The 26,618-nt window shown below is 49.4% G+C and overlaps 6 protein-coding genes across 6 annotated transcripts; 4 read left to right on the forward strand and 2 right to left on the reverse strand.

Moving 5' to 3' along the window:
* Window positions 1–189: 189 nt before the first annotated feature.
* On the forward strand, window positions 190–1,470 carry N7533_002607 (LysM peptidoglycan-binding domain-containing protein; the record flags this gene model as incomplete). Its single annotated transcript, XM_057099257.1, has 1 exon — window positions 190–1,470. One exon carries the CDS (start codon window positions 190–192, stop codon window positions 1,468–1,470), a length of 1,281 nt encoding a protein of 426 aa, XP_056964393.1.
* A 798-nt stretch (window positions 1,471–2,268) lies between these two features.
* Window positions 2,269–4,240, reverse strand: N7533_002608 (uncharacterized protein; the record flags this gene model as incomplete). The annotated part of the gene is made up of 2 exons (XM_057099258.1): window positions 2,269–3,601; window positions 3,660–4,240. 2 exons carry the CDS (start codon window positions 4,238–4,240, stop codon window positions 2,269–2,271), a joined length of 1,914 nt encoding a protein of 637 aa, XP_056964394.1.
* Window positions 4,241–5,075: 835 nt separating this feature from the next.
* Window positions 5,076–7,643, forward strand: N7533_002609 (putative C6 transcription factor; the record flags this gene model as incomplete). Its single annotated transcript, XM_057099259.1, has 7 exons — window positions 5,076–5,580; window positions 5,630–6,103; window positions 6,172–6,364; window positions 6,416–6,565; window positions 6,622–7,112; window positions 7,167–7,376; window positions 7,447–7,643. 7 exons carry the CDS (start codon window positions 5,076–5,078, stop codon window positions 7,641–7,643), a joined length of 2,220 nt encoding a protein of 739 aa, XP_056964395.1.
* Window positions 7,644–9,271: 1,628 nt separating this feature from the next.
* N7533_002610 (putative MFS monosaccharide transporter) lies at window positions 9,272–12,255 on the forward strand (the record flags this gene model as incomplete). The annotated part of the gene is made up of 4 exons (XM_057099260.1): window positions 9,272–9,415; window positions 9,558–9,689; window positions 9,749–10,217; window positions 10,277–12,255. 4 exons carry the CDS (start codon window positions 9,272–9,274, stop codon window positions 12,253–12,255), a joined length of 2,724 nt encoding a protein of 907 aa, XP_056964396.1.
* Window positions 12,256–12,770: 515 nt separating this feature from the next.
* Window positions 12,771–16,395, forward strand: N7533_002611 (ankyrin repeat domain-containing protein; the record flags this gene model as incomplete). Its single annotated transcript, XM_057099261.1, has 4 exons — window positions 12,771–13,112; window positions 13,169–13,591; window positions 13,716–14,613; window positions 14,687–16,395. The coding sequence occupies 4 exons, from the start codon at window positions 12,771–12,773 to the stop codon at window positions 16,393–16,395; spliced, it is 3,372 nt and encodes a 1,123-aa protein (XP_056964397.1).
* Window positions 16,396–19,142: 2,747 nt separating this feature from the next.
* On the reverse strand, window positions 19,143–19,802 carry N7533_002612 (uncharacterized protein; the record flags this gene model as incomplete). The annotated part of the gene is made up of 1 exon (XM_057099262.1): window positions 19,143–19,802. The coding sequence occupies one exon, from the start codon at window positions 19,800–19,802 to the stop codon at window positions 19,143–19,145; it is 660 nt and encodes a 219-aa protein (XP_056964398.1).
* Window positions 19,803–26,618: the final 6,816 nt, after the last annotated feature.

Raw genomic sequence — 26,618 nt, forward strand, 5'->3', positions numbered from 1 at the left:
CGAGTGGGAGTGAATGGCGTGGAAAGGTGAAGTGAGGGTAGGATTGACCGAGCTCCACCATGTGAGACGGTCAAGTACATATACCGCACAACCCAATTTCCCCCCCGAGCTTTCCTTCTTTTTTTCTTCAAGCAAGCCTTCTTCTCTCATTTGTGCTGGACACTCATTCTTTTTTTTTTTGCAGCAATCATGCAATTCCTTCCTTTTATCATCGCTGCTGGCAGCCTCCCCCTCATTTCTGGGGCTCCAGTTGCATCCAATCTCTACAGCGTGTCTGCAGATGTCAAGTCCACTCACTCTCTTAGTGGACGCAGCACCAGTTTGTACGCAGGTATCTTCGGTGGTGATGGTCTTACCTCACAGGGATGGCCCTCAATCACTAACTGGATTTCTACTTTCGACGACATGTGGGAAACCAACCAAGAGGTCATGAAGGCCAGTTGTGGTAACATGGGCTACGGTGACGACAACTCCGAAGAGGAGATCGCCAACATCAAGAAGGCCATCCACGCCGTCGCTGGCGAAAGCAGTGTCGACCCTCGTTACATCTTGGCTATCGTGATGCAGGAAAGCAATGGCTGTGTCCGCGTCAAGACTACCGACAATGGAGTCATCAACCCTGGTCTGATGCAGAGCCACAATGGCGAACACGCCTGCAACAACGCCGCAGGAGACTCACCTGTCTCGCCTTGCCCATATGAAAAGATCCACGGCATGATCAGCGACGGTACCACTGGCACGGGAGGTCTCAAGAATTGTATGGTCGAGTACAAGGACTCCGAGGAATCGGCCACCTACTACAGGGCTGCCCGATGCTACAACTCCGGCTCTGTTGCTAGCAACGGCAACCTCGGTGATGGCATCACCTCCACCAACTGCTATGCTACAGATGTCGCCAACCGTCTCGTGGGCTGGGCTACTGGCACCAGCAACTGCAACTCGGGTCTCATTGCCAGCCTGACTTCGAGTCAGTGGGATGGAGCGACCAACTCCGGTAGCTCTGGCAGCTCCGGCAGCTCTGGCAGCTCTGGCAGCTCCGGAACATCTACCTCTGCCTCTACCTCCAGCTCTATCCCAGCTGCCACCGAGACATTCGCTCCCTCGACCATCGTGCCCGTCGTCGCTCAAACCGCTAAGCCCACTACTACGTCCGCAGCCGCGGCCGCAGCTACCACTACCGAGGCTCCTGCTCCTGTCGCCCCCTCTACAACTGCTGCTCCCACTGTTGTGCCTTCTTCGGCACCTGTCCCGGCGCCATCGTCCAGCCTGGCGCCTGGCGACAACTATGGACTGTATCCCTACGCCTCCAAGTCCTGCCAAAAATATTACACCGTCAAGGCTAACGACTACTGCCGCAAGATTGAAGTCCAATATGGAATCACTGCGACCGATTTCCAAAGCCTCAACCCAGGCTTGGACAACACTTGCTCAAATCTATGGAAGGGTTACAAATACTGTGTCAAGGCTTAAGCATCAACTTGCATATCTAAGCCATCCATCACTTTCGCATTTTCAACATTCTCTTCGTTGGCCTCATTGCCCCCTTTTCATTACTTCAACCCTTCCGACACACTGGAGGAGGTTGTTTTTTCTCCCACTTGATTTCTTTCAGAGGCAGTGCCATCTGACAGAGGCCAAGCGGGGGAGCAATTCTCAGCACAAAATTTGTCTGTTGTCTTTGATAGACAGTTGGCTGCATTCATTTATCGCATATTCTTCCAGAGCTTTGTCTAGACTGGTTTTGGGCTTATTCTCTTGGATCGGAGTTCGCGAGCCGACACGATTGACGATTTTTCATCCTTTTCACTTTTTTTCAAACTTTGATACCATATCATCCTTTTCTATCTGCAGACCGCAATGGAAACAATTCATGAATTCGTTTCCATACCATTTTCACTTCGCCATCGTACATCCTAGAAACCTTATCTCTATACATCTGCATATCGGTGATCATCCCCTTGCCATCGCCCCCACCTTGAAACAAAAGTCCGTAAGTGATAGTATCCTTGTACAACGTTGTACCGACTATTTGGTTACAACGGGCGCTAGGGATGCACACAAATCACACACTAGCAGGGGTTCGAACTTCCAATGTTCTTCGTGTCATCTGGACCCTGCGAATCTGAAGTGGATGAGTACTTCATATTACTACTACATCATTACTCTGAATCATGAAGCCGCTTCTGATTACTAGTATGTTATATGCCGGGCTTGGCAAATGATATTGTGGTTATACATGAATAGACCTGCCCGCTCTAGTTCCCCGACCTATTCAAGGTCAGATCCTACCTGCTGGGGGGGTTTACTGCCAAAATTCGAGATGCCTGCGCTCTGCCAGGTGGTGTACCTATATGTACTATCCGTCTCCGTATACTTCTCAATCGCAACCCGCCGGCCCGAGTGACCAACATACTCGGCAAAGAAGCCATCGGTATCAGTAGCCTGCTTCTTGAGATCGTCCTTTTCAAAGCGATCCGCCACCAACCCAACGATTCCAAGGCTTGCTTGTATATTGCGGACCTCTTCAAACCTCGCCGCCCATATTGCCAGCCCCGTGAGCAGCAAACCAACCACGACAAACAGCAGACAAACCGCTACAAGAGCAATCAGGGGTGCTATCGGAAGTCTTGCAACCAGTGTCGTGTTCCGCCTTTGCACGGCGAGAGCTGGCCTCGGCTCAATCCCCTGTGCGCCCAGCGCCATGCTCGACTTGCCGTAAGATAACGCAACCATGTCCGCAAACTCCTGGCTGGAATTAGTCGAGTAGAATGCGGCCGTCATTGCCTGTTTCACAGGAAGATCCCAGTCCCCCGGGTAATTTGCAACGGTTGTCTGCCAAATATTGCTGACGGAGGTGTTGCTGAGTTTTGTGTCGAAGCGTGTGATACTTCCGTTGACCTGGTCGTATTCAACATCGTATACGGTACTCCTGCATCCGAGGGTAAAAGTCAGGGCGCCGCTCTGGCTCATTACGAAATCTTTGTTTTCGCTGCCTCCTGGTACCGTTGAGACTCCTGTGCTTTCAGCCGAGGCGAACGAGAAGTAGTACGGGTTACCCGTGCCCTTGTTATGGGTGTCTGTTACGTTGTTCTGTTTTTCGTCTGTGTAGAATGCGGTTTGTAGATCTCGGTTGTCGATAAAGCCGGCAAAGGCAGCGCTGCAGTTGAATCGGATGGATGATACGGCGGTGCGGACGTGACAGGGTTGTGTGGTGAGAGAGCATGAGGTTTCGGAGGCGTAGCTGTGCGCGGTAAAGTCATGGGTAGGATCTAATTCTGCAGATGGAATTCCAAAATATGTGTATTCCTTTCCATCGGATTTTGTGTGTGTGTAGACCACTGCCTCGGAAGAGCTGTTGCTTATAACTTGGTACGTAATGGTAGGATCGCGAAAGAAAGCGCCCGTTGCTGCAATCGATATGCTGCAGAATGATCCAGTACTTGCGGCGTCTACTTGCGCTGCGACGGAATTATTGCTCGTGAGACATCGTGGGGTTATACCGAAACTATAGTCCGTCGGGCTGGAAACAGCCGATACCTGTGTGAATGATACTGTTGTGGTGGTCAAATGGAGCCAAGTGTCTGCCGCGGAGACCAAAAGGCTAATTTAGAAATTATCAGCCCTGTAGCTTGAGTCTACTATGCGTGTCGGCTGCCTACCCAAGAATCGTAGCGAGTATAGCAATGTTAGATGTCGTAACCAGGAGTGGCGTTTGCGGTTGACGCGTTTTCCTCCATGAAACAACATAGATCATCCAACTCCAAATCGCTCCGAGAGCGCTTCCGTCCAGAAACTTGAGCGTCAATCCCAGTTGGTATGGGGTGGGTAGAGAATCCGTGCGACCGTTGCGAATATTGTTCGATAGCTGGCGCGCGATGGGAAACGAAGCTAGAGCCATAAGGAAACCGGACAACATTGGAGCAAGAGAGCTGGCCCACGAAGCGATAAATAATATTACACTGGAATTCAGGTCGACAAAAATGGCGTTGTTTTCATTGCTTGTAGAAGGGAAGTGGAGGTTTGCGAACGGACTGTCATCGGGAGTCACTCGATATTGAAAGACCATGACGAGAAAGACGATCGTAAGTGCAGTTATAGGAAGTGTGACGACCACCCAACTCCAAGCTATACTTGTGCGATGACTCGTCAACCCCTTGGGAGGTGTCGGTGAATTCTCCTCCTTCTCGGGTGACAGCGGGGAGTCATGGTTGACAGCAGCAACTGGGGCGGTCCGTGGCATGTTTGCATCGGGTGTGAGAGAATCAAAATAGAGCCGCACGGGGTGTCTCATCTTATAGGAAACACGACAACGCTAATAAGCGCTCGAGGGGAGATGCTTGACATGGTTGTTGGTTTCGGTGTTTCGAATCGCCATATAGACAGGAGCCCCTGCATATGGGGTCCGAATTCGACGTGGGGCAGACCCTTTTTTATGAGTCTCTATGCGCCTGTTGACCATTGATACAAGGCGATACATTGCTGCGGTGGCGCCAGGATTCGCTAGGATGTCGCTAGGACGGTAGAGGGCGTGAGAACGTTGATGCTGGCGCGAAGTGGAGATGGTACATAGTTGGGCGCCTATAGAGGTGCTTTGATTCGGTTCAAAACACCTCACATCCCGTGCTTGGCGCATGATTTGTATGCAGGAATCGAGACTTCGCAGCTCACAACAAGTCCTAAACTTAGACTTTTGCTTCTTCATGCCCTGTAGTTAACTCCCTGTACCTAGGTAGTAGCTAACTGTATGATACTAGTATTTCTCGCTGGCCGAGGTACTAGTTGATTATCACCTAAACATGAACAACTTAACAATCGCGATAGCCTCCAGCGCAAACAACCATCTATCAAATAGTTGCTAAGACTCCAAGCACTTCGCTCGATTCTGTAAATTCCCATGAATTTGCTGGTACTCGCGGGGCGACCATAGTCCCCACAAATGGACAATCCTCCAAGGTTGAGTGTGGCACCCGACGTATCCCCGCACTAACCGACTCTTCCCCGGCATACACATCCACCCGCAACAACCCCGACCCCCATTCCGCTCCATACCGATAGAATCATAAGCAAATGGGACCATGAGACCATGCCGACAGATTCAACAGAGGCCCCTAGGGCCCGAAACACCCGCGCCGGCTTCCAAACGTCGGCGCGTCGCTGTCGCCTGCGATGCGTGCCGCACGCGCAAATCTCGATGCGATGGGACTAGGCCGCGGTGCTCGCTGTGTCGGGACTTGGGCTTCGAGTGTATCTATACGCCGCCTACGACTGCGACGAATGTAATTGTGCAGAAGGATTATTTACACGGACTGGAGGAGAGGGTTAAGAGGCTTGAGGGGTTGTTTTCGGGGGTACGGGAGGAGATTGATGGACTCAGTGAAAGGATTGACGGGCAGGTTGGGGATTTAAGGGATGTTCCTGAGGGTGAGTTGGAGGTGCACAATACTGGTAATGGGGATGCTCGGGTAGAGAAGCGAAGGGTGCAGGTCCAGGTTCATGTTCCTGATTTGATTGGGACGGAGGACTCGGTTGATGGGATGGGTGCGGTGACATTAGCTGATGAGGAGGATTCCGGATTCTTTGGTATTTATTACTGGGAGCTCTGTGAAAGCCTTTACTGATAAATAACTAGGACCATCATCTAATATCGCCTTCTTGAGACACCTTTCTCGCGCTGTTGTTCAACAGGGGTACCTTCTTTCGCCTGGGACCGCCGAGGGAGGGTTTGTGAGTGCTTCACGGCCACCATCTCCGCCACGGCGACTGTCTGGAGATAGGAAACCTCAGGTCAATATCTTTTCATTGCCGCCTCGGTCAGAGACACTGGAAATGATCCAAAGATACTTTTCAAACACTGGATTGCTGTTCCCGTACATATATCCACCTATCTTTCTTGAGACATATCACCAAATGAGTCGGGAGAACTTCACCAAGGTGCGAAGAACCTGGCTTGGTTTGTTGAATATGGTATTGGCCATGTCGAGCATGACTGCGGTAACTGGTGGTGCCAAAGCGGACGTGCGGATAGCGGAGTCGGATATTTTCTATGAGCGCGGCCTTGGTCTTTGTGGCAACGAGATTCTTCGAGGAACTACTTTGGAAGTTGGTATGAAACCTTGGGAAGACTATCACTCGAGAGATGGAAGTCCGAATAACCACTCATTTGGATTATAGTTCAATTTCTCCTCCTGATGGGCCAGTATCTCCAAGGCACGCAAAAATCAGTGCAGGCGTGGACTGTTCACGGCTTAGCCGTAAAGGCTGCTCTTCAACTTGGATTACATTCTCGAAACGCCTCCAGGTCATTTTCAACTGTCGAGCAGGAAATCCGAAAACGCACTTGGTATGGGTGCGTGGTGTTGGACAGGTGAGTCTATTGCGAGATTCAGATGACGATGAATACTGACGAAGTAGTCAGAACATTGAGTATGACCTTCGGGAGACCTGCCGCTATCCCAGATAACTATGTGAAACTCGATTTGCCTTCGAAGCGAGATTTTGATGAATCCTCTACTCTTGTGAATGACGAAACATCGTTCCTCAGCGTGACATTCTTCAACTCGACAATGTGAGTTGCCCGCTAGTCCATAAATGTCCATCTAACCGACTTGACACCTCTTTAAGTACGCTCTATAAGCAACTCTGGAATATTTTGGACCTTCTATACGGCCAAAACATCGGGTGCGATGCCCCTCTCCCAACTACAGAAATAATATCCAATATTTTCTCTTTGGAACAACAGCTGTTCTCATGGGAAAGATCCCTGGACCCAAATCTCCAACTCATTTCCACATCCCAACTCGGCGGGATACCTCAAGACCCAATAACCGCCAGCTTTGAATATTTCTCCTGGAAATTTCGTGTTATATTAACTCTGCGGTATTTCAATTTGCGAGTCTTGCTCCACCGACCCGTTTTAGTCAAATTCATCGCGGCAAGCAGATCTCAAAACCGAGACTCGCAGGATCTCAAACTTTTGCAGCAGATGGGGATGAATAGTATGCAGATCTGCATTGAATCTGCAATGGAAATCATCGGCATTGTGCACGGTGTTGTCGCTGAGCCTGGCTGGAAGCATAGTCTCCTGGGGGCTTGGTGGTTCTCTTTATACTACAGTATTCTCAATACTTTTCTTGATTTCCGAGGCAATTTACTAACTTTTCTTTTAGCATTTAACGCTGCGTTAGTGATCATCGGTGTTATTTGGGTCTATCGCGACGAAAGTCTAAGCACGACTTCAATAACCGCGCAAGCAAAGAAAGCAGAAGCATATCCTGGCCTTGCGGCGGAGGCACTATCCAAGCTCGATGATGGAAATCGCTTGGTTGACCGCTGCAGGTATTATCTTGAACAATTCAACCAGGTTTTGGTTAACTCTGGTAGGTCTTGAAAGGTGGTTTAGAACTGATCCGACCTTAGGATATCATGCTAATATTAGTCAAAAAACAGCAGAACCAGGTATCAATGGGGCAGTGCCCCCTTTCCCATCTCTTAATAGCGCTCGAGGAACCTTACCTCCTGCTGACTTTGGCCTATCCCCATTTGGAATGGAACTTGGGGAGTTCATGATGGACGATGATCTTGTTGCCATGATAGATAGACAGGGGATTTTTTCGATGGAGCCAGGGTCAGCTTACAATCCATGATTATTGTATAGAGCGAGCCAAACTGCACCGAACGGGCGAGTGTCTGCATTGCACAGCAGTCAAGAAATTTATTACATGTTATGAAACATTCCTACGAGTCCTGGAGTGTGATGGACCCCGATTTTAGATCTATCTTGGCAAAGTTACGTGGGTTGTACGAAGTATGCAGAGTACAGAGTACAAGGACGATTGTTCGTCTGGACGTCCCATTTACGGAGATTTCGTCCCACAATGGTCAACTAGTGATGCTGCAACTCTCCGCCGATAGGACGATCGACCTTGATTACCCTGGGTTCCCGATAAGATTGAGGCTCAGATGACCATCAGCGCGTCGACAGGGTCCAACCCTATTGCTGACGGCGCTAATGAAGATGCCAAGCTCCTAGCTACAGGTGCAGGGACGATCTCGCAACGCGGCTAATTTGCGAAAAGTATAGTTTGGTGAACCGCAAATGAATCTGTCGCGTGATAGGCGCAAGACCATCCATGTATAGATTTACGAGTACGAGGATGGATTACAGAGTACCAAAAGCCTGTACTCGGTAGAAAGGAAAGACATCCCGCGAAGACTCCCTCGGAGGGTGGCCGAATGACGTCAGTGGATCGGGTGGGCATTGAATGAATGCAGCCCACACCCGAATAACTCAACGGTTTGCTCGCTAGCGCTAGCGCTAGTAGAGGAAAGAGCTCGTGTTGTTTTGCCGGAGAATCAATAGTCCATATTAAAAGCAGTAACCCTCTTGGGAAGGTCGAGGATCGACAGGATCAGCCGAGTCATAATTCGATAGTCGGTGAGACCGGGCAGCCGGAGAATATGTTTGGACGAGAGAAGTGAGAGACCATGGTCTTCCTGGAGATGGTAGACGGTTCCTAGCAGAAGAGGGAAATGCACATCACACATCAGAGTTAATGGAATGGGGCTCAGCAGGAGGGGGCGTCCCTGAGTGCACGGTTGTAGAAATGCTGTCAAAGTTTGTGGGTGGAGTGGCGCATCGTTTCCCAGCGTTGGGGATGGAATCAAGGGTTGTCTGTGGCGGCACGAATAGCAACTGCAATGGTAGGAGTTGAAGTTGAGGTTGAATGTAGATGTGGATGTAGATAGATGTAGAAGTGAAGTAGATATCACATAGTACAGAGTAAATGTAAGTATTCCATGTAGTTACCTAAGTAGTAATGGATGGTAGTGGAGGAAGGCACGAACGTTCTTTCCCCACGCGCCTTCCGATCGCGGGAAATTACGAGGATCTTCTTTTCCCACTTGCAACTTCACCTCCACTTCCCACACCTTTTTTCTTCTCTCCAACTTCACACCAGCTTCGCCCTTACCCTGACGCCCCATCAAACTCATCGCCTTTTTACTATATTCTGTATCTCCGCCTACTCTCACCGACTCCCGGTTTCGTCTCCCTCGGACCCCCCGATCTCCGCTATCACTGCTGTTTCCCCCGGTTTTACCCCGGATTCATCTGGATCCCTTCGGGGGATCATGGCCATCCCTCTTCCTCTTCGAGTCCCTACGCCCCTGTCCGACACTATGCTTTAATTGCCTATCCGAAATATCCTTGATTGATCGGCAATTTGCAAGGCTCCTGTGACTGTTGCGCTGCCCTGGCACGCCGGCTGTCAAGATGGAATCCCGCCAACCCACCACCCTAGCGGTTTCAATCACTTTCTTCGTGATTGCCAGTATCTTCGTCGCCTTGCGCTTCATCTCGCGCATCTTTGTGGTCGGAAGAATCGCGTTACACGACTATCTAATGTTGTTCGCATGGGTATGTTGAATTTGCCCGGGCTGGTGGTCCTGCACCCTCCCTCCCGCGGGTGTGTAGCGCTGGATGGACTGGCCCGCGTGGAAATTTTCTCACGCGGCGCGAAATATGTTCAAGTCGTGAAGCCGGGCTGACAACTCCTTAGGTGATTGACTTTGGTTTCTGCTTCGCCCTTTTTTACGCGACAAAGAACGGACTCGGTCTTCACTCCAGTGAAATTCTCCCAGAAAACGAAAGCGCCCTCAGCAAAGCCAATTATGCGTTCACTGTCCTTTATGTGAGTTGTTGGAGAATTGTTTTCCGGTCATCCACGGACATAGGCTGACATTCTTTCAGAATCCAGCCCTCATGGCTGTCAAGACTTCGATTCTCGTCTTCTACCTGACCTTGACTCGCAACCAAAAGGTGTTTCGATGGGCCAATTATGTCACTCTCGCCGTGGTTAATGGTGCCGGTCTCGCATTGACCATGATCAATGTTTTTCAATGTCGCCCAGTCTCCGCTGCCCTATTAGCTTCGGTCCCTCCAGGCGCCACTTGCACCGATATTGTCACACTCTACCTGTCTTCATCTCCCGTCAACATCATCACCGACCTCGCTATCCTATTCCTACCCATGCCAATGTTGACGCAAATGCGTCTACCATTCAAGCAAAAGGCGATTCTGGTTATAACGTTCAGCTTCGGCTTCTTCGTCGCGGTGGTCGATGTGATCAGAATTGCTTTTCTTCAGCAAGCGGCGACCTCGCGACAAGCGGCCCTATCGTCCATTCACATTCAGAACTCCGGGGGCTCGGATTTCAGCTGTGAGTCATGATTCTCCTCTCTCGCCTATTTTATCTTTCGTCTGACTTTGACCTCTCAGGGTATGCATCGCTTTCCTTTATGTGGTCAGCTGTCGAAGTCAATGTCTCCATCATGTGTGGCTGCGTTCCAAGTCTCAAACCTCTAGTCGCTCGCCTTGTCCCCAAATTGATCAGAGATACCAATGATCCATATACCAGCCCCAATAACAACTATGCGACAGGGGAGAGCCCGGTGGCTATGCCCCCGCCAGCTGCCGTTCCAAGCTCCGGCGGACCGTCGCCTTCCACATCTCCGGCTGATAGCAACAACTCTAGCAAGCCATCCCAGACAAAGAGCCACAATGCAACCCATCAGAAAGACTCTGACGAGCCCATGGGACTATTAGACTTTCTTGGTCACCCAGGTACCGGTCCCCAGGATACTGAAGCCAACACCCATACCAGCATCTCCTACCCGCCAACTATCACTTTCTTCGATTTCGTCAATATGAAGAACCCAGAGAGCATGCTCAAGTTGAACAATAAGGAGTCCATTGCTCCAATTGCGTTAACCACACTTCTCTTCTTCCTATGGGGCTTCGCGTACGGTTTTCTCGACATTCTCAATTCCCAGTTTCAGACCATTGTCCATCTGGATTCGTGGCATTCGCTTGGTCTTCATGGAGCTTACTTTGGAGGCTATGTTACCGGCCCACTCTTGGTTGGCGGGCCAGTTTTGAAGATCTGGGGCTTCAAGGCCACGTTTATTACCGGGCTTTGCATCTATGCTTGTGGAACTCTGATATTCTGGCCATCTGCAGTTCTCACATCCACTGCCGCCTTCACAGTCTCAAACTTTATCGTGGGGTTCGGTCTGGCTGTGCTGGAAACAGCAGGCAATCCATTCATAGCTCTCTGCGGTCCACTCGAAAACTCTGAGATCCGACTCAATATCTCACAGGGAGTCCAGGCCGTCGGAAGTGTCGTATCCCCACTTCTGGCCAAGAAGGTTCTTTTCAAGGGCGTGAATGACGTCGCCTCTCTCGTCGACGTTCAATGGGCCTACCTTGGCATTGCCCTGTTTGATGTCTTGCTTGCGGTGGCATTTTATTACCTTCCAATCCCCGAGGCTTCCGACGAAGACCTTGAAGAGCTAGCCAACCGCCGTCGAGAAGACAACATGACCAAGGTTGTCGGAGTTCCAGTCGTATGGTTGACTCTCGGACTAGGTATCTGGTCTCAATTCTTTTACGTGGCTGGTCAAGAAGTGCTCGCAACCAGTCTAGAACGCTTCACCGATGCTTCACAGCACGGCTCGGGTCTAGGGGCATTTGAGTTACTCACAATTGGCCACAGTATCTTCGCCATCGGTCGCTTCTTCGCCGCATTTGCTCAATGGTTCCTCAAACCTCGCTGGATTCTCATGGTCTCCTATATTGGTATGATCGTTTGTGCCGTGCTATGTATGAATACAACTGGAGACACGGCCATAGGAATGGCCATGCTGCTGTATCTCTTTGAAAGTGGCGCTTTCAGCATCATTTTTGCCATCTCCCTCCGCGGCACGGCCCAACATACAAAAACAGCCGCTGTTTTCTTAACAATGGCTATTGGCGGCGGAACATTCTTCCCTTTCGCAGAATATGCTGCATATCTGTCCCACGGCGCACAATACTCCTTCTGCGTGATTGTTGCTCTTTTTGCTGCCGGTGCCATCTTCCCTATTTACCTCAACCTCGTCCCAGCCGTTAAGAAACAAGTCGACCCCGTGCCGAATGAGTACCTGCGCCGTCACCACCGACGTCGCAGCCGCGCACCAACAACTATGCATCGAGAGAAACAGAATCCATCCTTTGGTGGTGTTCTCTCCAGGCGACGCAGTCTAGTTTCCGACCCCGATGATCTGCCCGATCTCCCTTTCCCGGGCGAAATACATCAAGCCCCTGCTATGACCGGTTTTCATGATTCAAAGTCGAGTTTTTCCTCGCAGATGAAACCGGACGAGCCACAGGACGGGGCCGTGCAGCACCGAACATCAACTCCGAGACGAAATTCTTGAAATATTTTTCTTCTGCCACCTACTTTCCCATTACTCTCAAGCTCTTTCCGAGTATTAATTTTTTGAGTTATTTTGATATGCCTTGATGAAAGATACCCATATTACCCTTTTTTCGCCTTTTCTGGCTTTTGTTTTGGAAAACGGCGCCCTCCGCCCTCATGGGTACACTACGGATAGCTAATGAGATCTTACTTCGCATTTAGCGCCGGTGTTGGTTTGATTTTCGGTACCTTCCAAGATACTGTAAATCCTGTCTTAATGAACTTATTTTGTCCATACAACACTCTCTATCTTAAGAAAGTCGTCTAAAATATGTAGTCCCTACCCATGTGCTCCTCTGTTGCTTAATCTGGTGCATCGGTTTTTCTGTACAGCATATTTTTGAATCTATGGTATTCGGAATCTCTGCGCAATGCCATGACATACTGGCAGGTAAACACCATTGGGCCTACATCTGAATCCGCTAACCACTTTTGTCAGGGTTGGTGCCAACTCAACCCCAGCCTACCCCGCGCATGACTGTTAAACAACAAGCAGGGCAACAATTTTTGGGTTATACTAAGATCTCAACTGCTATGTCTCGCGATTCCAAGGATCCTTCCTTCGATGAAAGTATCGAGAGAAAGCGACATCAAAGTTTCTCTGGCCCTCGGACACTAAGATACATCCAAGATGAAGAGGAAGCGACAGACACTCCAGCTTATCCTGGCGAATCCTCAGATGAAGGGTCGGCTGTTGAATCTAGTGATCATCTAGGCTATAAAGTTCCAGTCAAGTCACAAAAACACGGTGCCATAACTACAGACCCCGGAACTTCGAAACACGGGTATTCTGATACTAGAGCCTCGATCGATCAGGTAAGCCTTCAGGTACTCTCTAGATCCTGGAATTGATACATACTCATGAAAAAAAGCTTTGCGAGGCAATTCTCGATCGTGATATGAAAACGGCAAAGGTACTGATACTTGAGTGTAACAATATCAATCAAGAGGGTCGTTTGAGCGGAGGTACACCGCTCACGACAGCAGCTTCTTCATCTTTGCAGTTCGTGAAACTTCTGCTAAATGCAGGCGCCGACGTGAATCACTTGAATAAGGGCGGAAGCTATGGCAGTGCTCTTGTTGCAGCTTGTTTTTCTGGGAATAGAGAGATCGTCCAGCTTCTCCTTGATGCGGGCGCCGATTTGAATATGCAGATCTCTCATGGGAGATATGGGAGTCCCTTAGCCGCAGCGTGCTTTTGGGAACATTTCGGCTTGATAACGCTTTTGCTTGATGCCGGTGCAAGCCTCAATATCGAGTTCCCGGTCGGAAAGCACATGAACATACTTGACGACGTTATTTCTCGTCGACAAAATTCGATAATCCCTCTTCTGGAAAGGGTTGAACATGATAAGCCCCCCCAGGCCTTTAGCTCAAAATTTCAATAGCACCCTACAAGCAGATGTTTCTCATGGGCAGGAGAAGGCTGTCGAACTTCTTCTCAAAACAAAGGTCAATGCCCGTCTAGATCTATCAGTCAAGGAGTACGATAGTTTCGTGGATACCGCTATTTCTGAGAGACATATGGGGGTATTACGCCTTCTACTCAGTACTGGAAACCCTCCATCCGTCAATTTAGCTCGCCATTGGAGCAACAAAAGAATCCTAGCTCAAGCTTGTGAGAACGGAGATTTGGAAGTACTGGAGATCGTGATTGATTCCGGGGAAGACCTCAACGAAGATATCGAGCATAAAGGGCACACAAGTGCTCTTGGTGTTGCGGCGTATAATGGCCAGACAAACGCAGTCCGTCTCTTACTCGATGCTGGTGCCGATCCCAATCTATCGTCGATTGCGGGTCGTTTTGGCAGTCCTCTGGCTGCTGCATGCTGGCATGAAGGTGGTGAGGATATAGTTGCCCTCCTGCTTCGTGCAGGGGCTGATCCTAATTCCGAGCTTCCTTGTGGCAGTTTTCCCGATGCCTTCTCCGCCGCTCTTTACTTTGAATATCCCGGTTCCATCGCACTTATGTTGCATGCTGGTGCCATAGTAAAGCCCCTGGCATTGACATTGATACGTGAACTGGCATTTGAAGTGCCACGCCTTATGGAGACTCTTGTGCCACGATTCATCAGCTTTGAAGAACGGGCCAATCACGGATTTTCTCCGCCCGATAGAGTCATGTCGAGCATTGTCTGCGAGCTTCCAGCACTCGCGAAGGGTCGCTCTGATCTGGATTCTTGGCTGTTTGAATTGGGTGTGTTGATCAGGAAGGAGGTCACAATGGAGTTCACAACAATCCATAATTTTCTATCCCGCACGTTTGGCCCTGCTGGAGAACACATTCTGGGGGGGCTTGTGAGGGCCCTCTCCAGTGGTGAGGATATTTATTGTTGGTCCTCTCCTTCTCTAGTTATTTTGGTTATGGCTGACTCGTTTCTTTTACCTAGTCGATGGAGACATCATGTTGCTTGTTACCGACAGGGGTATAACCCTGGAGGCCAGGGATCCCGATTCGGTCATGTTTACCATTTTCAAGTTTATCTGCTGTGCCGTTAGAAAACCTGCGCCTGGTGAGATATGTGTCTCGAATCTGGATTATCAGCCCACAGCCGAATTCTTCTTCCTCGACTCGCTGCAGGAGCTTCCCACGTCTCCCGGGGAAAATTTGTGCTGGAAATATCTTTTCGAGGAAGCGATAGTCATCACGGAGCCAGGTGTTGAATATCACAAACCGTGTCAAGGCCTAGAGCTAGATTTCATAGCGATGCTACAACTGTCGGCAGTCGAATATCCTGTTCTTGTCGAATCTGGCATTGTTCTTTTGGGCTACTCTACGGCTCTCATCCCGGTCCGGGAAACTGAAGATGGGACAATCCTTTGGCATCTGGAGACCGCAACCCATGATTATCAGCTCAACGTATCAGAGCTCAAAGCAACGCAGCAAAAGTGGTTGCAAACCACAAGTCTTGACTATTTACAATCCAAAAAGGCACTCCTGGGCTGGTGCTCCAGAGCAGACATATTATTGGGTACTGATCGACTGGAGCGCCAGGTTTCTTGGTCTGACGCAAAGGTGAAACCTGTTACGTGGAACTGGAAAGGCGCGAATCTTCAGGCACTAGCTCAATCCGCTACTCCGCTACAGATAGGAGGGCAAGTTGGGCTTTCGTTTGATCGCTCGGTCAATACTGTCAAATTCAGTCCTTCTCGGAACTATCTCAAGTGTTTGAAAAGCAGTGCTATGGAGCAAATTGTGGTGTATGATGTGGGAACCAAGAGAGCATGGTTAGTTCAACTGATCTCTGTGCTACATCATATGCTCCTGGTCTACGCGGACGGTATTGAGCAAAGCTCTCGAGCCGAGTATCAACCTTTGGCAATAACAACTGAGGATGACGGTACTACCTCGCTGGATATTCTTGGAGAGAAGGGGGGGGTATTACTTGAGGAATCGGGTGGAGATTCCTTAACAGTTCGGGAGCTCATCATGGGTTTCTCTATCAATCTATCCAAGGCATCTTTGCAAAAGCCACGACGTTCAGAGATCTACGGGTATGAGTTCATGGACATTGTAATGGACTCTCCAAGGTCTGAGCTCAAAAGACGAAAGCTCGAAAAAGACGGGCTGGCTTGGTCATCCCTGCTGGATGAAGTCAACTGCCTTTTCTGTTCCGGTTTAGGCGATGCAATTGTCGGTAAGCGAGCACGCGATGTATCAGCAAAATGCAATACTTTGCCGTCTGGTTACGATTTTCTTGCAGCATCGATGCGAAGCATAGACAACCTCTCAATGAAGCACGGTGGTGCAGGCAATAGACAGTCACGTCGCCTATCACACAGCGCTTCGTGGCAATTGACGGGGTCCCCGTTTCAAATCTGTCAGCATGCTGGTCATGAGTCTTGTTGGGATCTCCCTGGTCTTTTACAAGAGCTCAAAGCTCCCCGGCACTCGACGGAAGTTGGCGATAACTGGTCAGGAGTAAACTCAAACAGCGCTTTGGTATTCGGCGTGGCAGTGAGGATGAGAACCTTTGAAATACCCATGCGCTTTCAGAGCTTCCATTCATCATCTTCCAACACAGTTTTCAAACCAGTACGCCAAGATGATCTTTCAAATAGCAGGATAACTAGTCAAACACTTGTTCGCTCGGAATGAATTACCGTTTCTGGGAATTCTAGCGAGGGTTAGATTCTTATCGCATTGCTCCGTATTGAGAATAGAGGCTCATAATTCAGCGCGGTGACACCCATGCCGGATCAGAACCTTGGGATACAACATGGCTTTCTAAGCACCAAGTAACAGCTAGTAACGAGATCATACATCATGACTCGGGTTATTCCGACCTTTATCCCCAGAACCATGGAACCCCTCTTCGTCACAGATCAGACTCTGAAACAACCCCCACTAACGTCACGAATGATGAGTCTTCAGAAGCACGTCGCCCGAAACAGTTCATTCAAGCCAAATAAACACTCCACTTAGGGCTCTGCTCGTTTACCGAGCCAAGTCCGCAGTTCTTGGACTGGCCTTGAGCGAACGAACGATTAACGAACACAATGGAGCCGAGCCAGACTTTACTGTTTTTTTTTAATCGCCGTTCCAAGAGGGAGCTCGGCTCCACAGCTACGGATCATTTCCGGAAAAGATGCCCGGCGATATCTGGCAGATACCGGCGTACCGCTGAAAAGGGGTCGATCTGTGGAGGACATGAGTCGGGATCCCTCTAAGTAGGCATAGTACGTACCCTCGCTGGGGTCGACCGAGGTACATTAGGCAGTACGCTTACCAAAGTGTAGTAGTACTACTACTATCCTAGTGCTAACCTTAGAAGCAAATCAAGAATGCAAAATCAAGATTCAAGAACACTAATTTAGTCAGGGTTTCCCGTCCGTGTGAAGCGCTCCCCAAATCCCGATCCCGACAGCTTGGACACACTCGTGGCCGAGTCCACCGATGTACATTATCACAGGTTTCGAACTGTTCCGAACTATGGTACATGATCCGCGATTTCGTTTCGAATGATAATGGTGCTCTTTGGACCCCCACGTCAAGCGCCTGCTTTATACGTAATTCTGACTGCCAACTAGATATACTTTCCACATATCATATAGTTTTCCAACAATTGACTCCGATCCCCCGATCGAGACCGAATACGAGAAGAAGCGGATATATGCCGTGCACAGTTTGGAGGGGCGATCATGATGGACAGGGGTTGACGGTCGATCTTGAAGTGTGAAAGGCAGCCAAAGATCAGCGAATCAAGGTCGTAAACCTAGCCAAGGATGATCTCGGAGAATTTTTGAAGCCTAGACACCAATGGGCATTGGGGCTCAGGGGAGAAACTCCGCAGTGACCGTTAGCGGCAGAGACTAAGGGCGAGCTAGGCCCCCTTCTCAGCAACGCCACAAACTGCCTCCTTGACTCTGCCAAAGAATTAAGAACAGGTGAACAGTGTGTGGTCAAAGACGGCACAGACACCCGCCCCAACTTCCAAGGTTGTCATGGGTGGAAAGGACCAAAGTTTGCGCCCGCACAGCGCGAATTCCCCCTGCGGAGTACATGGTCAAAGCCCTTATTGGCTGTCGGCGTGAGGATCCGGGCATCGACAAGTTTAGCGTCAGCTTTCGATAGGCCTTGCTCTTTCTTCGTCCCTAAATTTTGGGTTCTTGCAGGATTGCATTTACGCACGTGCTACAGTGTCAAAGTAATCTCCGATTCCTTTTTTCAGGGCGGGTCTCTGCTATACTTCCTACGGAGTAGTAGATGTTTATACAGCAGTTATACCATGAGAGAACAACCGTGGAATAATAGGCTGGGAACTACTCCACGTCTGGCTGCACCCACCTAAATCCGGATATCGAGACGCTACCCACCAGTAAGTACCCTTCCCTTTTCCCCTCTTCTCTGTCAATCGGAAATGTGCGCGCTTAGAAAGAGAGTGAAAAAAAATGGCACAAATAAGGACCGAACTCTTGTAGCCCCGTTGTCATCCATGGATTCCAAGGAACAAGCCATGGCCTCAGCGCCGATTGGATCTGGGGAGTCCACCGCGGCAAGTCGCAAACTAGTGGGGTTGGGTGTAAAGAAAGAAAGAAAGAGAAAAAAACTCAATGGTGGTTCAACGATTTACCCCCCTCTTTCAGACCCCCTTTGCGATTTCTGTGGTCCAGGTGGATTCCCTCAACGCTCCCCCTTGACAAGGAGATTCGTTAGGGAACCGCGGTCAGGCACAGTCCGTTTGCTGGCAGCGGAAATGATCTTCATACCCCCCGATTTCCTCTCCTCGCAGCATCCACTCTGGCCCCCCCGATATTCCACCTTGCCGGCCGAAATGACGTTCGGATATATCGACTTTTTCTCCTTCTTCAAGGGAGGATCTTCTTGTGCAATTTTTTTTTCTCCCCTGGCATCATTATCCGGCGGTGTGGAGACGAGTTTACAACTCGTATTTTTGGTTTCGGGATTTCACCATAGGGTCCAGCCCCAAAACAAGACTAGATACTGAGTAAATTGTCTCTAGGACTTGCGTTTAGTGGCTCTGTTCATTTATTTTGAATTAATTTAAAATATATAGATGCGTAATAATGCATCGGCGTCTATTTTTGAAAGGCTTGATGATTGGCTGCAATTAAGCTCCCCTAAATATATGACTAGGGAGAGAGAGGGGGGTTGCCTTCCCATCCAATATGAGAGTAATCCGGGGTAATGCTGTATCCCAAGACGCTGCAAACAAAAACGATAAAAGAGACATGATCGCTAGACAAGACCAGATGGTTCGGAGAACTCAATGGAAACCACGTAGCCGACCCAATATGCTTGATGCCCCGGAAAAGAAGGATTGAAAACACATGTGGTAGAAGTGAAATATGTGATGGATGAAGTGGAGGAAGTAAGACCGAAGTTTAGCCGCGCGCACTTCGTGGTCGTGTGTTCTGAGAGGATGAATCTTGCAGGATATCTGGAGCACGCGGTCCAACCATCCAGTCCTCCATTGCAAGCCATTCACTCCAGCTGCGTTCGGCGGCTTCGATCTCCGTATCGAGGGGTCCTTGCAGCGGGCGCAGGAATGGAATCGTCTCTAGCGGTGACATGTCGTAGTCTTTTTTGACGGAAGCCCAACCGCCGCTCTTTGCAGCGAAGAGATAATTGCGACGCTCTTGCTCATGTAACGGGCCGATGCCGCTGCCCCAGTCGTCGCCGAAGAATCCGTGCAAGACACCTGGGAAATCCATACCAGTCGCGACCAGGCGGCGTATATAAGGAATCAATGAGACTGCCGGTGGGCCGGGAGATGTGGCACCAGCTGAAGATGATGATGAGGCGGGGATTGGATTCGAATTGGGGACCGGGTTGGGCTGTCGCTGGAGGGGCAGACGAATGTTCAAGAAGGTAGATAAAGCCTGGACGGGCACGCTGTGCTGAGCATGATCTAGGAAGTAGCGTTGGCAGCTCTGGTAGCGCGGATACCATTCGAAGATGTCGAAATTGTCCTCTGTTATACCGGGTGAGGCACCGGCTAGCCCGATCATCGTGGCCGGGTCGAAATGCGGTTGAGAGTTCATGCGGGAAGGTGATGGATTGTTGGGAGGGTCTACAGGATGTCTGCTGTTGCGGTACTAGTCTTAGCCTCGTGGATCTCTCCTTTTTTTGAGTTCCTGTGATGCTTCTTGGTTCCGTCGATTGAGAAAGATGAAGATGAGAAAGGCTGCGCCTCGTTGGGAATCTCGGCGGGGTTAGATTTCGCCTCCGCCCCCGGCCGTCCACACACGATCCCACGCAAATGAAGGAATGGGTAAAACAATGACGGGGATTTGGGGAATGTTACTTGTTCGAGAAAAGATCCCTACCTCGACGGACCAGGACGGACACGCGGCGACGGGAGGCAGGGGTAGTAGGGGCGGGCGGGGGAGCAGAGCGGAATAGATCTCTGAACGCTCCGAGTCCTCGACCAGATTGGGGCTTGTCGATTGACATCAGGCAAGAAGCACCGAGGCAGGTAACTTCATGTACCTCGGCAAGGGGAATAGATGGGATGGGATGGTGATGGTGTGGGTAATCAGGAACCCATTGAGGGGAACTTGTCAGGCAAATGAAGAAGCGTAAACATACATGGTGTAAAAAGGCACAAGAGAATGCCGGAAAGGGAATAGAAGTGAGGGAGAGGAGGAACCAGGGAAAAGAATTATGAATTCAAGAGCGAATAGAAATAGAATTTTTATTCTGGAACGTTCATAGAAAAAAGAGGGAGAGAGAGAGAGAAATCGTGCGGAGAGTGGGTTCGATGTATACGGAGTATTTTTGGTTTCAATCGGATCCATCAGAACGGGTCTATCCGGTTAGGCCAATCACTGGAATGAGGTCCATCGTCCCTTAGATCTTGCTGTCCACGGCTCGGATGTGGATACAGGATCGATCTAGACAACCCAGTACAGTATTGTGTCCGTTCAGTGGCGTTCGGATTAGACAGCCAAGTAAGCTTTGGTAGGATGAGATGCGATGTCATGCGTGCTCAGGCTCATTTAGGGCTATGTCACGGGAAAATCCCAGCGCAAATCTCTCTTCTGTGCCCTATGCTGCAGATAGTTGCAGTGAGTACAAGTAATATACCTAGGTACATTCAAATATCTATATGTGTGTGTGCGAGTACTACTCGGTACCAAGGTTCAATTCCACGGCAGTTCCTGACACTAACACTTGAATACCGGGGTCTCGCACGTAGTACCTAAGGCTGCATCCTTCTGTCACTTTGCATATATTCGAGATATCTAATTGTCCATTCTTCTACACCATTGGCCCGTGAATTCGAGACGGCGCCGATTCTAATTATCGTCCTATCCACTACTCCTTTTTTTTCTTACTCTCCTTTCCGACACTCGTATGCCGCTTCGATTAGGCGTCTCCATTTTTTTTTATTTATTTTCCCTTTTTCTTTTCTAAAATTCCCTATTCTTGAACACGCCTCCCTCGCTGAATCACGCCTGAAAAGGGGCTGGTCTGCCTTCCTACCCAATCAAATCCGAAACTAGCTCACCTGCTGCAAGGTGCCTAGTCATGATTGGAATCAATTCGTCCACGAGGACACCTGTCGGTACGTAGTATAAGCAGTCCCGGGCGCATAGATTGCGACTGGTCAGATTACAACCTCCCCGCTTCATACGCCATAAGGTATGAGCATATGCCCATCTTCTGCACATCAATATCGTCGTGCTTGGTGGCTGGAGACGTCTACAATAACGACTTCCTTGACCCTCGAAGAAAATCCATAACGCCGAGTACTACCGTCTCCGTTTAGCGAGCGAAGCACAAAGTCCCTGGACTCAGTGAGGCAATGCCGGAATAGCTCCTGACGGCGCCAAAAGAGCCGATAGCTTGGCTCGCGATCGCCCGTGGCGCTACACCAACAAGACCCGAGGGTCTCTTTTCGGGTAAACGAAAGGATTTATGACACTATTATTCCGTACTTCGACTCCATACCGCACACTACTTTGACTAGGGGCCCTCCTGAACAGGGTGGTGCAAGGAAGAGGCGCTCACGACCAGCCGCATTCTCACCCTGCAAGATCGCCACCATTGAACCACTCAGCACCGCCGAATTTGGAAGCAATCAGGCCGAGGCGCTTGGGATGGCGTCACTAGCTATGATCGGGGATCTCGCGGAGTGAGTGAGGCGCGACAGCAGGGACCACGCATTAAGCAGTGCCTACGGAGTAGTGTTTCCCTCATTTTGCCCCCTTAGTGGAGCGTAACTCCGTCCCCAATCGCACGAGTACCCAGACGAGCAAGTGAATGAGCTGATCACCAGGATTCGTTCCACACTTACTCCATATTACGAGTCGGTTTGAAAGCCTCGGCCGACTAGGTATGGTATGAAGAGGAATGGGGACGTGGGAATATGGGGGGGGGTTCCCCTTTTCTGGAGTCGCGATGCGGCGGGTCCAGCTGCACGAAATCCAAGTGCTCAGACCCAGGAGTTTGGGTAGCTAGCTGGTTCTTGTTTAGCACGGACACAATGTTGAACAATGGCAGTACCGCCGAACTGCTCCGGACTGCATACTCTGATTCCTTTTTTTTCACATCTCTTTTGTTCAGCAATTGAGTTGCTTAGGGGGGCATTCACTCTTGCGGATTCCCCTTGTTCAACCTGAATCCAAGAACCCTGCTGTGCCTGACTCCTGGCTCCCCTTCAATTTGCCACATGCAGAGGTGTCGAGGCCCACTCGATTCCCACATGACAGGTATGGAGTCTGCGATCGGGGTCCAAGCCATTCTCGATTCTCACTCCCTGTCAATGTTCCGACATCTCCGTCATAATAACCTGACCTAGCCTACCCCGGTCAATAATTTGCCCCCAATATGACTCGATTGTTTACTATCCAGACTAAAAATCCAACGCGAACAAAGGGACGATATTCCCAGATCATTGTAAATCAGAGTTCACCAGGCGATACGCTCTGCACAGATTCTGCGGGCCGCGTTCCAGGATATGCAGGATGACTACCGTGGAGCGCGAGGCAGATCCTTTGACGCTGGGGGTCTGGGCTTATGCCTATTTAGGCTACGAGTCACGATAATAGCCTCCACGAGGTGGCACTTCTAGTGCCATTGGGTAGAAATTGGGCATATGGGGTTTTGAGGCCCAATGTTCGCATTTTGTCGCTCAGTGCTGGCATCTGATGGGTCTGTTCTGACGCTAAGCACCAACTAGTGGTGATAGCTTGTAAAGCACGGAATTCTCTGGTCCATGGTTATACTACGGAGGAGGAGTATATTGCGACTAACTATACTTGATCATGCTCCGAGTCCGATGTCACTCTATCCATATTAGATTACCAGTACCAGTACAGACTCGGAGTAGGTATTCAAACTCGGAGTATCGCCGCGTCACTACGGAGTACCTAGTAAGACATAGTATTTTCCATGGATGAGCTTGGGACTATATTTCAAACACCACCGGTCGCACCGTGCTGAGTGTACTCGGGTCACGGTACTTCGAGGCTTGAGAGGACAGGGAAGTCCATACTGACTCAGGATCTGACGATTCAAACCCTCTGCCAGTGTAAGAAGTCGTACCCTTGTAATAAAATTCGAAAACTCTATAGATGCGCTTAGTTCACCATATTAACTAATTTAGATCATATGTAGTTGCAGCAAAATTGCTTTTTATATTGCTTTCTAGAAATTTTATAATGACTGCCATCTGACCAATCGTTAAACAAACTATACCTAGGTACTCCGTATGCAAACCCACAATCAATAGTATCGTACTACCTGCCTAGGTGTTTCGCGCCTCACTTCCAGCCGCAGGACGCTCACCTTCAAGTTACCGCTCCAATCCATGTCTGTCGCCAGAAGCAGGAATACATCCTGCATGCCGTATTCAGCTCAATGACCGAGCGATCGCAAATTCGCACCGAGTGTGCACAGAAGCGAACGAGATCTTCAAAATGTAATCTATCACCTCCAGCTGCAGAACCATAATCTGCCAACACAGCCGCCGACTCCGCATCGATCTTCCCAATCCTTTACTATGATGACCTCGCATAATTATGTACCTCGATCGCACGGTCGGGAGTCGCAGTCAACATTTTGGAGTCGCCACCGCCAGGTAATAGGCAGCAGAGCAGTTGTACAGCATAGCTTTCTCCGCGAAAGGGCAATCGTTTCGTGATCGCCCGACTCGGCCGGCAAAAACATGCATTTGAAGATCACAGGAGAAAAATGGAATGTGCCATCCGTCAAGGTGATATTTCTCGGGCGCTAACGGGTGAAAAAGGACAACCCCTCAGATAGGGAAACTGATCGAATGGTATTATTCCTATTATTATTCGAGGGGGCGGGAGGTTGTGTTGGCGGAGACCGCCGATGGCCTCGGGCGTTTTTGGGTTCCGCGGAGAGGAACCAGCCACTGTGGTAACTAGTATGTGGGGTGGGAGGAATTATGCTGTAAATATGCGAGAACGATCTGTCTAGTCTGGGAGTGAGATAGACTTAATCCTAATTGGAGCTTGTATATCCAATTCTTGTTCTCTGGTGGAGGTATTTGCGATCCGGGGTGCATGGAGCTTGCGGGCGCTAGGGAGCCTGGCTCTTGTGGAGATGGTTCCAGGGTTTGTGGTGGATTTTGATGGGGTGCTCTATACATAGCTTAATAAAGATTTCATCATTGCAGTAATCATCGTATATATATATGCGACCACATGTTGGATTGGAACTTGAAGAATGTTATTAACTTTCATGGATGTGATCTACTCATCGACTCGGACAACGTTCGTAGTACTACCATCGCACATCACTCTCCGACGTGTTAGTAAGAATACTGAAATTCTCAGTTGTTAGAAATATGTACAAGTTTAAGCCTTTCATACATTTCTCGAGCAATGCACATCGGCGCCTCTCGACGAGCTTCTCTTCTATCCATCATTTTAAAGTTAGAGACGGCTGATCAAGTTGACCCAAGCAAGATCTCATATCAGGGTAAAATGCGCGAGGCATGCCAGTGCACCTTATTTCAACAACAAATTATGCTAGTACTATTCTAGTCTAGAATAATAAGTACAATAGAGTATTTGTGCAACATATCAGAGTCAAACAAATTATACAATGCACAAAAAATACAAAGAACACAAACAGCACGGGGTAACCTATGTACGACCAGTTGGGACTCAAACCTTGACAAATCACAACATAAATTGTGGCACTCCAGAGATTGATAAGGTATTCCTGCAGCATGCGCTACGAAGAGACTAGGCAAAGCCGGAGGCAGCTAGTTGCTTCAAGTTAGGAGCTTAAAGCTTAACTAGCGTCGGATTCATATCGGAGGACAGTGAATTGCTCAGCAAAAGGACTGTCTAGATGCCCCCCTCCTGCATTTTTATTGTATTGTTTCAGCCTAAAATTTAGTCGCAGAATGCGACTGCAGCTCCCCATGGAGTCTCCGTTTTTCGGATATAACCCCGACCCTGTCTGGGGTGCCGGTGTGGGTGTAGGCACGTGCACCGATGCCGTCTACGCATTAACTGGTGCGGGATGATAGCGTGGGGGGGGGGATTGATGAAATCAGACTTGAGTGTAGCTGAATGATAAGATGGAATAAATTTACGTATACGCCAGTGCTAAAACAATTAAAAACGGGGAGCTTGAATGGCCGAGCGCAGCCACTAGACAGGAAAGAGACCAAATTTTGGTTCTGGGATCTGCTTGATCAACAGAACAGAATTCCAAGAGGGGGGGTCATCAGCCAATGATGCAGCCGGTAATTTGCAACGCGGGGATGATCATGGTGGCGAAGGACGCAGTAGCTACAATTAGTATACTTATCTAATGGAGCGCGGAAGGAAGGCAAAGTCTCCCCGGACACAGTGGCAGGGATATGCAGGGCGCCGGTGCCGCTGATTATTATTATGATTTGGTCACCAGCCCGTACAACAACGTGCGCCTGGGCAATCTCTCTTTCTTTCTTTCTTTCTTTCTTTCTTTTTTTTTTCCAAAAGAGCTACGTGTCCCCAAGCTTAGAAAAACGGACCTAAGGTAGACCCGACGATCGGGATGGCAAATAGGGTTAAATTTCCAACCCCGGCGGGGCGACGTCCCTGGCTGTAGTACTAGAGATCTTGGCTCACGCCATGAAATATGTGATGAGTTATAGGTTTAGCCGGGGGGGTTACGATTCAAGGCAACCTTGGCACAATACTAGTAGATTGTATAATTGTAGTAAGATCGAATTGTAGAGTGGAAATACTTGATATGGAGATAGAAGAGAGCTTCAAAATTGTATGGAATTCCAAAGCTCAAGAATAATTGCATTTACCCCTCTACCCCTCTATTTACCCCTCCTAACCAAAATGATGACGGAGATTAAAAGCGGGAGGCTGGAGATTGTCCATGACTTGGAATGCCGAGTATGGGGCCCGGTGAGCCGATGGAATCGAATAAGAGAATCTGCCGATTCCTGCAGCACCCGAAGGCGGGGTGAATGATAAAGGAGGGTGGTCCTATGGGCAGTTCCTGTGAGCAAGCGGATTGAAAAATCAAAACCCAACCTCAGATAAGGTGGTGGAGTCATTCTAAGATGGCCAATTAGGGCTGCCGGGTCACCGTTTGCGGTGCTCACGTGATCCGTATTGCCGAGCGGAGGTCCATTTCCATCCAGTCGATTACATTGGGGATAACCAAAAGAAGAGAAAAGTAATGTAGTATTGACATTATTAAATATGTACTCCATAGTAAAAATTAAGCTCTGACTTACCATAGGCACACTGCACCTTGAAGTGACTGTCTGATGTTCATTGAACCACTTCTCTGCATCATGCATTTCTCCGCCTCACACTAACCGCTTTAGGATTACGTCGGAGAGCACCGATCCGATGGAAGGGCACTGT

The sequence above is a fragment of the Penicillium manginii genome (genome assembly GCF_028828005.1).
Source record: "Penicillium manginii strain IBT 31320 chromosome Unknown utg000002l:1.0-5564898.0:1.0-5567710.0, whole genome shotgun sequence".
NCBI classification, from domain to species: domain Eukaryota; kingdom Fungi; phylum Ascomycota; class Eurotiomycetes; order Eurotiales; family Aspergillaceae; genus Penicillium; species Penicillium manginii.